Source organism: Ruditapes philippinarum, unplaced genomic scaffold (assembly GCF_026571515.1).
Source record: "Ruditapes philippinarum isolate M1 unplaced genomic scaffold, ASM2657151v2 ctg316_1_1_1_1, whole genome shotgun sequence".
Taxonomy (NCBI): domain Eukaryota; kingdom Metazoa; phylum Mollusca; class Bivalvia; order Venerida; family Veneridae; genus Ruditapes; species Ruditapes philippinarum.
In genome coordinates, this window is record NW_026855923.1 from 30,908 (window position 1) to 44,492 (window position 13,585).

At 33.5% G+C, this 13,585-nt stretch overlaps 3 protein-coding genes across 3 annotated transcripts; all 3 read left to right on the forward strand.

Annotated features, from left to right (window-relative positions):
• The first annotated feature begins 8,572 nt into the window (after window positions 1-8,572).
• On the forward strand, window positions 8,573-9,598 carry LOC132744843 (uncharacterized). Its single transcript, XM_060733633.1, has one exon. The coding sequence runs from the start codon at window positions 8,573-8,575 to the stop codon at window positions 9,596-9,598; it is 1,026 nt and encodes a 341-aa protein (XP_060589616.1).
• A 170-nt stretch (window positions 9,599-9,768) lies between these two features.
• On the forward strand, window positions 9,769-10,979 carry LOC132744845 (uncharacterized). The gene is made up of 2 exons (XM_060733634.1): window positions 9,769-10,218; window positions 10,491-10,979. The coding sequence occupies exons 1-2, from the start codon at window positions 9,769-9,771 to the stop codon at window positions 10,977-10,979; spliced, it is 939 nt and encodes a 312-aa protein (XP_060589617.1).
• A 212-nt stretch (window positions 10,980-11,191) lies between these two features.
• Window positions 11,192-11,695, forward strand: LOC132744846 (uncharacterized). Its single transcript, XM_060733635.1, has one exon. The coding sequence runs from the start codon at window positions 11,192-11,194 to the stop codon at window positions 11,693-11,695; it is 504 nt and encodes a 167-aa protein (XP_060589618.1).
• Window positions 11,696-13,585: the final 1,890 nt, after the last annotated feature.

Here is a 13,585-nt window from a genome sequence, read left to right on the forward strand (position 1 = left end):
CAGGGAATCGTTTTGATATACAGATTAACTCTTTTTATTACGAAGCAGGGTATTATCTAGATGTATATTTACTCTTTTTTTTTATTTTTAAAAACATGTGAAGTGATCACGTAATTATTAGATGACCAGGGAACCTTCTAGATGTACATAAACTCTATTTATTATGAAGCATGTATGAGGGAATCACTTAAAATGACTAAATGATCATAAAAATGTTTCTGTAAACAAGTGTTATAGAACATTTATGAGCGGGGATCACATGAGCTGATTAAGTATCATTAAAATATACATACTCTTTAATTCTGTTCAAACATGTATGAATACATCACGTAATTAAAATTTTTAGAGGTTGTGTAGTTTTTCAGTTTTATTACAGTTATTGCCCTTGACTTAGTATAAATTATAGACTTGTTCATGCATAGCTAAAAAAGTATTTGACCTGTAGTCCTAAAAGTATACAAGAATGTTGGTCAGCATGTGTTCAATTATGAAATTAAGGGTTTGCTTGTGGATTTATTCATTGTTTGCAGAGTTCTTCTCATTGACTTAGTCAAAGATTTTCAGTTTTCAACTTGTGTCATGTGAAGCCCAAAAACATTTGACCTACAGCTACACAAAATCTTGATGGACTACTCCTCAGAAACAACTGGTGCAATTGCACCAAAACTTTACAGGAATGATCAATACCATGTCTAGTTGTGACTTTCATCAACACTTTTGGTTTATTCATTTTGTCAGAGTTATGGCCCTTTAATTGTTCTTATTTTTAAAATTTGATCAGACTACTTTTCTTATACCACTAATACAATTTCAATGATTTTTAGGATTGATTTGTAGCTCAAGCACTTGTGCATACTACATGGGTTTGCAGGTTGATTGATTTTGGCTAGGTTATGGCTATTATTAGGCGATATTATGCTGATATATAGGATCACTGATCGCTCTTGTTAGCAAATATTGGATAGTTTCTCCATCTGTCATTACAATAAAGTTGAATAAACATATAAATGAGCAGATACAACAAAAGATGACGTCACAAACATGTTATACATATTAGATGAAAGTCAGTTTGAAATCGAACTTAGAAGACATGTTCTTCACTTATGTCTTGCTTTTTATGAACTTATCTTCCTATTTTCAATTTTTCAGCAATTGGTTGCATGAATAAAACAGAGCCATCGCCTGGCTGGGGGCAAGGTTCGACATTTTAGCTCACCAGAGCCGAAGGCTCAGGGTGAGCTATTAGTATCAAAGGGGGATTCTCCGGCGTCCATCGTCCGTCGTTTGTCGTCATGCGTCAACAATCGTCTTCTTCTCTGAAACTGCTGGGCAGATTTACTTCAAATTTGGTCTGTAGCATCCTTATGACAGTCACACTTGAATTTGCTCATGTTATATCAATTGCCCCCTTTTAGGGGTCAGCAGAGCTAAAAATAGAAAAACCTTTAAACATCTTCTTCTACAGAACTAATGGATGGATGATCACCAAACTTTGTCTGTAGCATTCTTGAGTAGTCTTTTATCAAATTTGCTCATATAATTTGATTGGCCTCTTTTAGGGGCTGCTAAAGCTAAAAATAGAAATACCTTTAAACATCTCCTCCTACAGAACTAATGGATGGATGATCACCAAACTTTGTCTGTAGCATTCTTGGGTAGTCTTTTATGAAGTTTGCTCATATGAATTTGATTGGCCTCTTTTAGGGGCCACTAAAGATAAAAATAGAAAAACGTTTAAACACTTCTACTCAAGTAAATGATGGATCATCACCAAACTTTGTCTGTAGCATTCATAGGTAGCGTTTTAATAAGTTTGTTAATATTAATTTGATTGGCCCCTTTTAGGGGCCGCTATAGCTCAAATTAGAAAAACCTTTAAAGGTCTCTTTCTACAAAACTAATGGATGGATGATCACCAAATTTTGTCTTTAGCATTCTTAGGTAGTCTTTTATCAAATGTGCCCATATTAATTTGATTGGACCCTAATAGGGGCCGCTAAAGCTAAAGATAGAACAAACTTTAATTGTCATCTCCTACAGAACTAATGGATGAATTATCACCAAACTATGTACCGGTAGCATTCATAGGTAGCCTTGTATCAAGTTAACTAATATTAATTTGATTTGCCCCTTTTAGGGGCTCCTAGAGCTAAAAAAAACCTGTAAACATCTCCTCCTACAGACCTGATAGATTGATGATCACCAAACTTTGTCTGTAGCTTTAATCAAATTTGCTCATAATAATTTTATTTGCCCCCTTTTAAGGGCTTCTAGAGCAAAAAATAGATAAGTCTTTAAACATTATCTTGTACAGAAGTAAAAGATTGATGATCGGCAAACTTTGTCTGTAGGGAGTTTATGTTGTCTTCTATCAAATTTTCTCATATTAATTAGATTAGTTTAAATGCCCCTGGCCATGGCATTTCTTCAAATTATAGTTTAAAGATATACTATGCTCATCCTTGGGTAAAATATTTTGATCACATAACTTTATTGAAATGTATGTAATTTTTACCAAGTATTTCCAATTTGAACAAAAGAATGTATAATTATCTATTGGAAGCTGTGTGCCCTATTACGGGTCTAGTAAAATTGGTCTTTTCTTAAAAAATAAGTGCCAGTTTTTTAATGACACTATATATTTATATTGTAACCTGTTTGTAGAATTTAAAACACAGCTTTGTGTGAAGTTGAAACATGTTTATTTTATATTTACAAAGAGACTGTGTAGCAATTATAAGTATGATAAAATATCATATTTGATGAAAGGGAAACAACTTATGTTTAAAAGTCTTTCTGTTATGCAATTATTCTAAGCTGGGAGTAGATGAAATTATTTGAGGTCATGACCAATGGGAATAGAAAAAATTGATATTTACAAAATCACTTGAACATAATGATTAACAACAAACTTTATAGTGATGATTTATCATAAATGTTTTCAGAAATAGGTAATACTTAATTGAAAAGGTAGTATACAGCTATGTAATACAGTAAATGCTTTTTTTTCAAGTTTGAATACTTTCACATTGAATCAATTATTATGCTTTGTATCTGAACTGTAAACATATCTGCACATTTTTTTTTCATTTTACATGCTAAAATAAAACCCTGATCCCAAAACTCACTAGCCATGCACTATGGCAAAGTTCAATGGTATAGAAAAAATAAAGTTGCATCAGAAAATGTCTATAGGGTCATTGGTAGGTCAGTGAACAGAATTTTTCCCCAGGAAATAAAATTAGGCCAAAAGAAAGATTTTGTTTTCTGCACTTTAATAACAAAGATGAGTTTGTATGCTCATTTTAGCTCACCAGAGCCGAAAGCTCAGGGTGAGCTATTAGTATCAAAGGGGGATGCTCCGGCGTCCGTCGTCATGCGTCAACAATCGTCTTCTCCTCTAAAACTACTGGGCATATTTACTTCAAATTTAATCTGTAGCATCCTTGTGACAGTCACACTTGAATTTGCTCATGTCATTCCAATTTGCCCCTTTTAGGGGTCAGCAGAGCTAAAAATAGAAAAACCTTTAAACATCTTCTTCTACAGAACTAATGGATGGATGGTCACCAAACTTTGTTTGTAGCATTCTTGGGTAGTCTTTTATCAAGTTTGCTCATAATAATTTGATTGGCCCCTTTTAGGGTTCTCTAGGGCTAAAAATAAAAAAAACCCTTTAAACATCTTCTTCTACAGAACTAATTGATGGATGATCACCAAACTTTGTTTGTAGCATTCTTGGGTAGTCTTTTATCAAGTTTGCTCATATTAATTTGATTGGCCCCTTTTAGGGGTCTTGAAAGCTAAAAATAGAAAAACCTTTAAACGTCTATTTCTACAGAACTAAGTGATGGATGATCACCAAACTTTGTCTTTAGCATTCTTGGGTAGTGTTTTATCAAGTTTGCTCATATTAATTTGAGTGGCCCCTTTTAGGGGCCACTAAAGCTAAAAATAGAAATACTGTTAAATGTCTTTTTCTAGAGAACTAATTGATGGATGATAACCAAACTTTGTCTGTAGCATTGTTGGGTAGTCTTTTATCAAGTTTGCAAATATTATTTTGATTGGCCCCTTTTAGGGGTCTCTAGGGCTAAAAATAGAAAAACCTTTAAACATCTTCTCCTACAGAACTAATTGATGGATGATCACCAAACTTTGTCTGTAGCATAGCATTCTCGGGTAGTGTTTTATCAAGTTTGCTAATATTATTTTGATTGGCCCCTTTTATGGGTCTCTAGGGCTAAAAATAGAAAAACCTTTAAACATCTCCTCCTACAGGACTAATTGATGGACAATCAGCAAATTTTGTCGACAACATTCTGGGGTAGTGTTTTATCAAGTTTGCTCATATTAATTTGATTGGCCCCTTTTAGGGGCCACTAAAGCTAAAAATAGAAATACTGTTAAATGTCTTTTTCTAGAGAACTAATTGTTGAATGATCACCAAACTTTGTCTTTAGCATTTTTGGGTAGTCTTTTATCAAGTTTGCTAATATTATTTTGATTGGCCCCTTTTAGGGGTCTCTAGGGCTAAAAATAGAAAAACCTTTAAACATCTTCTCCTACAGAACTAATTGATGGATGATCACCAAACTTTGTCTGTAGCATAGCATTCTCGGGGAGTGTTTTATCAAGTTTGCTAATATTATTTTGATTGGCCCCTTTTAGGGGTCTCTAGGGCTAAAAATAGAAAAACCTTTAAACATCTCCTCCTTCAGGACTAAATGATGGACAATCACCAAATTTTGTCGACAGCATTCTTGGGTAGTGTTTTATCAAGTTTGCTCATATTAATTTGATTGGCCCCTTTAAGGGGCCACTAAAGCTAAAAATAGAAATACCGTTAAATGTCTATTTCTAGGGAACTAATTGATGGATGATCACCAACTTTTGTCTGTAGCATTGTTGGGTAGTCTTTTATCAAGGTTGTTAATATTATTTTGATTGGCCCCTTTAAGGGGCCGCAAAAGCTAAAAATAGAAATACCTTTAAATGTCTATTTCTACAGTATTAATTGATGGATGATCACCAAACTTTGTCTGTAGCATTCTTGGTTAGTGTTTTATCAAGTTTGCTCACGCTAATTTGATTGGCCCCTTTTAGGGGCCGGTAAAACTAAAAATAGAAAAACCTTTAAACATCTCCTACGTCAAAACCAATTGATGGATGATCACCAAACTTTGTCTGTAGCATTCTTGGGTACTCTTTTATCAAGTTTGCTTATATAAATTTGATTTGGTGAGCGACTAAGGGCCATCATGGCCCTCTTGTTTAAAACTTATTTCTAGAAGCAAAGCAAATAAATGGTTAAAACAAATTTGGAAAAAAATAAAGACAAAAAATAAACTAATAACTTTTTCCTTTTTTTAATTTAAAAGTTTATAAAGCTATATATCTGATGCAAAAATTATTGTTTGAATTTAAAAATGTATACTTATGCTGGTATTAAAGCGAATAATGCATGCATACAATCATTGCTAAACTGATAAAACCCTACTTAAAATAGAAAAATAATATTTTGTTCCGGAACATTCTATTCTGTTTACGTACATTACTCATGCGTATTTGATCATAGAGACGTTCTATGTTATGATTTTTTCGGGAAACAATCATATAATAATGGAACCAATATAATCTTAATAATGATAAATTTTATAAAAATATTTCATAAGATAAAGATTTATACCCTTTAAAACGGAAATCCCTCAATTTTGTTGTTTTGTCCAAGCATGAATTATTCAAAGTTCAATTTTACATCTTTAATCGTGCGCATGGTTCAAATTTCATAGCTGTACATCAAAGTTCAAGAAAGTATGTCACTTCGTCAAATTATTTAGGTCAGATGATCAAAGTTTAATCTAACTTCTAAAACTGGGCACATGGTTCAAATTTTATAGCTATATATTAAAGGATAAGAAGGTAGACCACTTCATCAAGATCTAGGTTAGCTGATATCAAAGTTTAATTTTACATTTAAAACTATGTACATGGTCAAATTATATAGCAGTCCATCAAAGGAAATAAAATAGGTCATTTCCTCAAAATCTAGGTCAGCTGATATCAAAGTTTACATTTATATCAAACTAAAACTGTGCACATTGTTCAAATCTCATTGCTATAGGAAAAGATAAGAGAATTTCACTAATTTGACATTGACAGTCAAGACCAATTAAAGGTCAAGTTCACATGTAAATTATTAAATATGTTTGTTTTGTTCAAGTGTAAATCAAATTGTACATAAATAACAAAATTATGGGAATTTAACCAAATCCAATAATTTGACCTTGACGTTCAATGTCATTTAAAGCTTAAGGTCAAAGTCAATTTTTTAGAAGGTCTTGGTTCAAGGGTTGCTTTATCCAAGCATAAAAAATAATCCATATATAAATTACCAAGTTACAGTCAATTATAGCAAAAATCGGTGAAAGTTCAAGAATTTAACTTAAAAGGTCATAGACTTAAATAAGCAAAGGCCAATTTGAGTTTAATATTAATGAAAGTCTTATCGTCAACAATTATGTGTCTTAATAACAAGTCATTCCATTCATTAAATACAAACTTATAGCCAGTTATGGTAAAAACATCAATAATGTAACGTATTTTAGGATAGCTGTTTCAAAAATACGTCACAAGTTCTACTGTATACAAATATATACTAAGATTGATGATACGTGGCATCAATATACAGTACTTAGTTTTAATAATTATGTTAGAGTTTGTTTATTTCCTAAACGCTTTTATCAAGTTTTAATTCTTTGATTTAATATTCGTTTACTGTTGGCGTAGAATTTATAACATGAATACGCCAGCTCTCATTCGAGAAAAATTGCTTATCAAAATGTATAATACAAATTCCACTGTGGTTTAGCAGTTATTCCTAAACAGAAACTTAATAAGTTGGAGTTAAGATGCTTTCTGATCAATTTGAATTATTGCACCTTCGCAATTTTTGTGGGCGTTGTTTTTCTTAAATATGAATTGTCGCTCTATTTATAACCTCTGAGCCGTTTAGAAACTTAGCAGAGGTTTCTCGACCAATTAGACTGCACTTAGGATTTATCTAAGCCAATCAGAACTGGTTAGGAACTCTCATCCTGAAACAGCTCAACATTTAATAATTATAAAAAAACAAAAACTGAGTAAACATATAAAGTTAAAAGTCATCATTTTGTTGAGAAATACAACACTTATGTTAAGAAATGTATTTTAATTAAATAGTTGGTAATTTGGCAGGATTAATACAATTCAAAGAGAATAAGGTTGATTCCACAACCTAACTTTACTACGCGAATGACCAAATAAATAGTGCGGTCTTGCTTTACAAAAAAAGCCATTACAGTAAATCTCCTGAACAATTTGTGAAGCAAACATTATAATCACTTAATACAAAATACATAATTATTATACAAGTGAAATATGATTCATTTCAATACAAAACTACAGATATCACTACGCATGTATAAAAACAAAAATGGCAGCCTCTATCAACATTTTCGGAAAGTTTTAGGAATTACTATATTGACAAACATAAGTTGATTAGACAATTACAGATTATTTCATCTTAACATAATGGATACTACAAAAATGTTGAGTAACATACATGTTAATCCAGGAATAAAGAAATAAATATGTTTCCTAAAATGTTTACATCTAACACGAAAACCAGAGAAAGATAACATCTAATTTTAGGAATGTTTTAACTTTATATAAAGTAAATTTTTAGAGTGCTGAAAATAATATAATTAGTTTACTGTCCTTATTATTTAAACAGGAACATTGTGTGTATGTTACTTAAACTCTAAAAGTGACAATAAATAACAATTCTAATAAATAAATAATGATTAAAAAAGAATACTTCATAAAAAAGAACAAGATTTACATGCCTTACAATAATATGACCTAAAGGTCATTTATAAGTGAATGTCAAGGTCTGTCTGGTTAACTCAAAGGTCCTGTCGCTAACATAGCGATTATGTAACGAATACTTGGTATTTAAATGCTGTTCTTTGAATATGCTCCTTTAAACTTTATTGTATGTTTATACTCCGTTTATTGCTCCTTTGGTTTTCGCGCCAAAGTCTTATTATATTACATTGCTCCTTTTAACTTTCCCGCCATTGAATTCCCGCCACAAACATTTCACGTGCTTTTCATAATAGCATTGTATAAATAGCGACCGCATGGTCACAGAAGTTTAGTGTGTGTTAAAAAGTATTGTAAGAAGGAAAGTGATTGAGATATGAAAAGGATTTTGATGTAAAATACATTTAATAGTAAAAAAGTGTTAGAGAGATAAAAACTTGTGGATTGTAAAAGTAAAGATAAAAAAGTGTTTAAAAATTGAATATTAAAAGTAGAAACGAAAAAGTGTTTCTCTTATTTTCATTGTGTTTACGACAATGAAAATGGTCCCGCGAACCGGATACGAAAGTGGATGTAAAGTGTGAAGTGAAAATAAAAATTGAGAAGTGACAAAAGGTGTTTAGTGCATTTCAAAAGTGGATTATTTCTTTACTCGATTAAGTGTTCTGATAAAATTGTGTTTGTGCAACCTGAATATATATTCAAAATGCCAACTGTTGCTTCATTGAAAGGAGTGAGAACGAAGTACAGAAAAGTGGTGATAACTGAGCTTCAAAAAGCAAACGACCTTCTGAAATGTGAGGTGAGTGCAGTGTCAAAAATTGAGTTTTTAAAAGATGTTCAAAGGTGTAAAAGTCTATTGAAATCCTATTCTGAGAAATTGATGAGTCAAATGGATAAACTATCAGAACGTTTAACTAAAAGTGATTCGGAATATTTGCAACAGATTGTAGATGAGGATTGCAATTTGAATTTCGAGGTAGAAAATTGTATCATTGATTTAGACCAATTTTGTGAGTCAATTGTACCATTGAAACATGATGAGAAAGAAAAAGAGACATATCAAGAACAAATGCAAAAGATGATGATGACACAAATTGAACAGCAACATCAAATGATGGTGCAGATGCAAACGGACAGAAAAAATACAAGTGCAGTTAAATTACCAAAACTTGATTTGGACATGTTTTACGGAAACAAAATAAACTGGTGGGAATTTTGGGACTCTTTTGAATCCATTGTGCACAGAAACACCAAACTATCCAACATAGAAAAGTTTAATTATTTGCTAAGCAAACTAGGCGGAGAAGCGAAGAGAGCATTAGCTGGACTTGCGCGTACCAACGACAATTATTCTATTGCAGTCGGAATTCTCCGAGAGAGGTACGGCAATAAACAAGAGATTATTGATCTTCATTACAAAGAAATGCTTAATGTTCATTCACCAACTACAAAGGTTGAAAGCCTACGATTTTTTTTGGATAAAGTTGAAAAAACATTACGCAGTCTTGAGATGCTAAAGGAAAATGTTAATCAACATGTTTTTGTTTCAAAGATTCGCACAAAGCTGCCAGAGGATGTGCTCCGGCAGCTGGAAATAATAAAAGGAGCAAAGAATGAGTGGACTGTTGACAGTTTGCGTGATCACCTACGAGATTATACATTACCGCTTGTGAAAAGTCTGACAAAGGAAAGAGTGATAGAGTGCATGGAGGTCAATTTAATTCAGTGAACAGGGGAATAAAGAAAGACGGAGCATTGCCAACGAATACTTGGAATAAAGATTTTCATAATCAACATCATTTTCAGAAATTCCGTAGCAGTGCCGACACATTTGTGGCCAATGAAACTGTTCATAACAAGCCAGTGTGTAGATATTGTGCAGAGAATCATTGGAGTGACATGTGTACTCGATTTGCAACATTGGAAGAACGGAAAAACAGAATCAGAGGTAGTTGTTATCGTTGCCTAAAGGATGGTCATGGAATTCGTGAATGCAAATCAAATAAAAGGTGTGTGTACTGTAATCAATTCAATAGACATCATAGAAGTCTGTGTCCTAAGAAATATAAACAAACAACACAAGAAGACTCACAGATGAGTGCAACGGAGCAAATCAATAATATCTCACCGATGGAGCAAAATGAAGAAAATGCTATGTTGTCTCACGGAGAATCTGTGTTTATGCAGACGGCGCTAACTGATATTCAAAACCCAACATCTAACGAAAGTGTCAAGACAAGAATTCTTCTTGACTGTGGCTCTCAGAGAACATATATCACACAGTCACTAGCTGACAAATTAAGACTAAAGAAGCAGTATGTCGAAGAGTTACATGTGTTTACATTTGCGGTAAAAGATGCTAGAGTGATAAAGACACACGTGACCTCCATCAATTTAAAGTTAAGAAATGGACAAAAGCTATGTCTTTAAAGCAAACATTGTACCAGTGATAAGTGGAAGCATACATAGAAAGTCACTGAATAAACACGTCCTGAAAGAATTCAGAGATATTGCAGAAAAATTTGGATCTAGCTGATACGTTTCCCGAAAAAAATGAAACATCTCAAATAGAACTTTTGATCGGCAATGATCATTACCTAGACATTGTACTTCAACAAAAGATTGAAGTTCAGCCCGGATTGTATCTGATGTGTTCTAAACTCGGTTGGATTCTAACTGGAAGGTCATACTCAGAAATAAAAGAGAAAGAGGAACCAAACATGCTCATTCTCACACACGGAAGTGTTAACAATTCAACTATAAACAAAGGAATATTCTGTGGTATCGATTCTTGTGAAAACTCGATTCAAGATCTAGAGGATTTTTGGAACATAGAGGCTATAGGCATTTGTGACAAAGACGAAATGAATGATGATGAGTTATCAATGAGAAAGTTTAAAAGCACACTCACCTTTCAGGATGGTAGATACAGTGTTACCTGGCCATGGAAAGAAGAAAATCCAGATTTACCCGAAAACAAAGGACTTGCAATTGGACGACTTAAGTCGTGTTTGAAAAGACTAGAAAACAAACCTGACCTGCTAGAAAAATACAACAATGTTATAAAAGACCAACTGTCAAAAGGAGTTATTGAGAAGGTTCAAGACTAGGAGAAAAGCAAGGAATTTATGCATTACTATATTCCTAATCATGCAGTCATCACGCCACAAAAGTCAACAACAAAGCTAAGGATTGTTTAACGATGCGTCGGCAAAAATATCACCAGAATCAAAGAGTTTGAATGAGTGTCTTTTTCGAGGTCCTGTTTTACTCAAGAACTTGTGTGGGCTACTTATTGAGATTTCGTTTACATAGAGTGGCAATGGTTGCGGACATCGAAAAGGCGTTTCTTCAAGTTGGTCTGCAAGACTCAGAACGCGATGTAACCAGATTCTTTTGGATTAAAGACACAAAAAGACCATCACTGTTTTCAAACAACATCGAAATTTATCGTTTCTGTAGAGTACCGTTTGGGATTATTTCAAGCCCTTTTCTTCTCAGTGCAACCATTGAGGCTCATTTGATTGCTTATGACACTAAGCTATCAGAACAGCTGAAACATGACATTTATATGGACAATATTATAACCGGAGCATCCAGCGATGAACAAGCTGTAGACTTGTATAAAGAAGCAAAAAGCATGTTTAAAGACGCCTCAATGAATCTTCGGGAGTGGAGTTCAAATAGTGAAAAAGTAAACAGTTTTATTCCAGAGGTTGACAGATCCACTGAAACTGAAACTAAGTTTCTAGGACATGTTTTGGACATAAAATCAGATATTCTGTCAGTAAAATCTGTATGTTCGAATATAAACCGCTTTCATTAGTGACAAAAAACGAATCGTACTGAAAAGAATAGCATCAGTATTGACCCCATGGGTCTTGTGTCACCAGTCATTCTTCATGGAAAAATGTTGCTTCAAGAAATGTGGAAAAGTGGTTTCGACTGGGATAACAAAGATAACAGACGAACATGTGCTCGATAAGTGGTCATTTATCAGCGATCAGCTTAGGTTGATATCTGACATAAAAATACGCCGAGTATCGTTTCTCAAGACAACTATGTAAAATACAATTTGCTTTGTTTTTTGTGACGCTTCGTCAAAGGCTTATGCCACTGCAATCTATCTACAGCAAGAAAAATGTACAACTGATGTGAATATCAAACTTGATCTTTGCCAAAACACGTCTTGCTCCAGTCAAGAAAATGACTATTCCAAGACTAGAGCTTATGCAGTGCTGATAGGGTTAGGTGTTTTGAAATTTGTGAAGACACAGTTAATGATAGAAAATTCTCACGATACCTTTGGACCGACTCTCAGGTATGCATTAACTGATTAATAGTAAAAAGCAACTTCCCGTATTTGTGAAAAAATAGAGTTAAAGAAATCAAAAACAATAATTGTGGTGATTATGCTCATGTAGACACAAAAAAGATAATCCAGCTGACGCTTTGCAACTCGAGGTTCGTCGGTTGAGTGATTTAAAGACAATTCGTTTGGTGGAACGCGTTCCCACTTGGCTTTGTGAAAGTCACGAAAACTGGAAATACAAAATCACGACAATATTATTCGACATGAATTAAAGCAAAAGAAAAGATGCAAAAAAGAAAACTATTGTTTCATTGCATGTCGAAGAAAATGAAAGCAAACAAAACATAATATTGTACCACCTTGTGGAATTGACATTCCAAGATAATTCAACGTGACAATTGTTGCGTTGCTTACAGCTCTTGCTGTTAAAGTGCATTTAGGAAACTCAAAAATGTAAAAGATGCATCGCAAAATACTAACTTGTGACGACTTACGACAGCTGAAAATTGTGGATATAGTTTAGTTTCAAAGAACATTTATTAATAAGACTATAAGAATATTCAAAAAAAAAGCCGTCCGGACTACAAAGACAAACTTGGACTGGTTATCGAACACAATGGATTATTGCGTTGTACTGGGCGTTTAGCGGAACTTCATTGCTTATCAGAAGGAGCCAAGACAACCTATTCTTCTACCTCACAAAGAAAAGTTACTTCAACTAGTGACTTCAAAAGGCACATAAAAACAAAAGGAGTGGTTATAGGCATTTAATGGATAATCACAATACGCTATCCAGAACAAGACAAACATATTGGATAACTCGCTGTCGTTCAGCGGTCAAAGCAGTACATTTTAAATAAGTGTAATGTGTGTCGCATACAAAATGCCTTTATGGCCCCACTTCCCAGGTCAAGAGTACAAAAGTCAAGTGCATTTTCACGAACATTAAAACATTCAAATGTATAGAAAAGTCTGGATATTTTATTTTCGTGTATGACAACACATGCTATTCATTTGGAAGTGATTCAGTGATTTAAGTAAAGAAGAATTCCTGATGTGCTTGGCAACGATTCATTTCCCAAAGAAACACTCCTATCGAGATTGTTTCTATAACACTGCTCAGTTTAAACTTGCAAGTAAAAGTCATAAAATCATATATGGAAAAAGTTAGTGCAAAGGAAAAAGGCAATGAAGTAATGTCATACGTAGCTTCGAAGGGCATTCGTTGGAATTTCATTGTCGAGTTAGCTCCCTGGATGGGGGGATTCTATGAACGGTTAGTTGGGTAGTTAAAAAAGTTGCACTAAGAAAATCATTAGGACGAAAAACTTCTTACAATGATTTAACTTCAAACACTTATCAAGGGAAGTGGAAACCGTTGTCAATTCGAGACCCTTAGTTACG

Excerpts from the sequence above, each read along its gene's own strand:
- LOC132744843 (XM_060733633.1), top strand. The coding sequence starts at position 8,573 with ATGCCAACTGTTGCTTCATTGAAAGGAGTGAGAACGAAGTACAGAAAA.
- LOC132744845 (XM_060733634.1), top strand. The coding sequence starts at position 9,769 with ATGTGTACTCGATTTGCAACATTGGAAGAACGGAAAAACAGAATCAGA. Across the intron at positions 10,219-10,490 it reads TACATGTGTTTACATTTGCG|ATTGAAGTTCAGCCCGGATT; the intron begins GTAAAAGATGCT and ends CTTCAACAAAAG.
- LOC132744846 (XM_060733635.1), top strand. The coding sequence starts at position 11,192 with ATGGTTGCGGACATCGAAAAGGCGTTTCTTCAAGTTGGTCTGCAAGAC.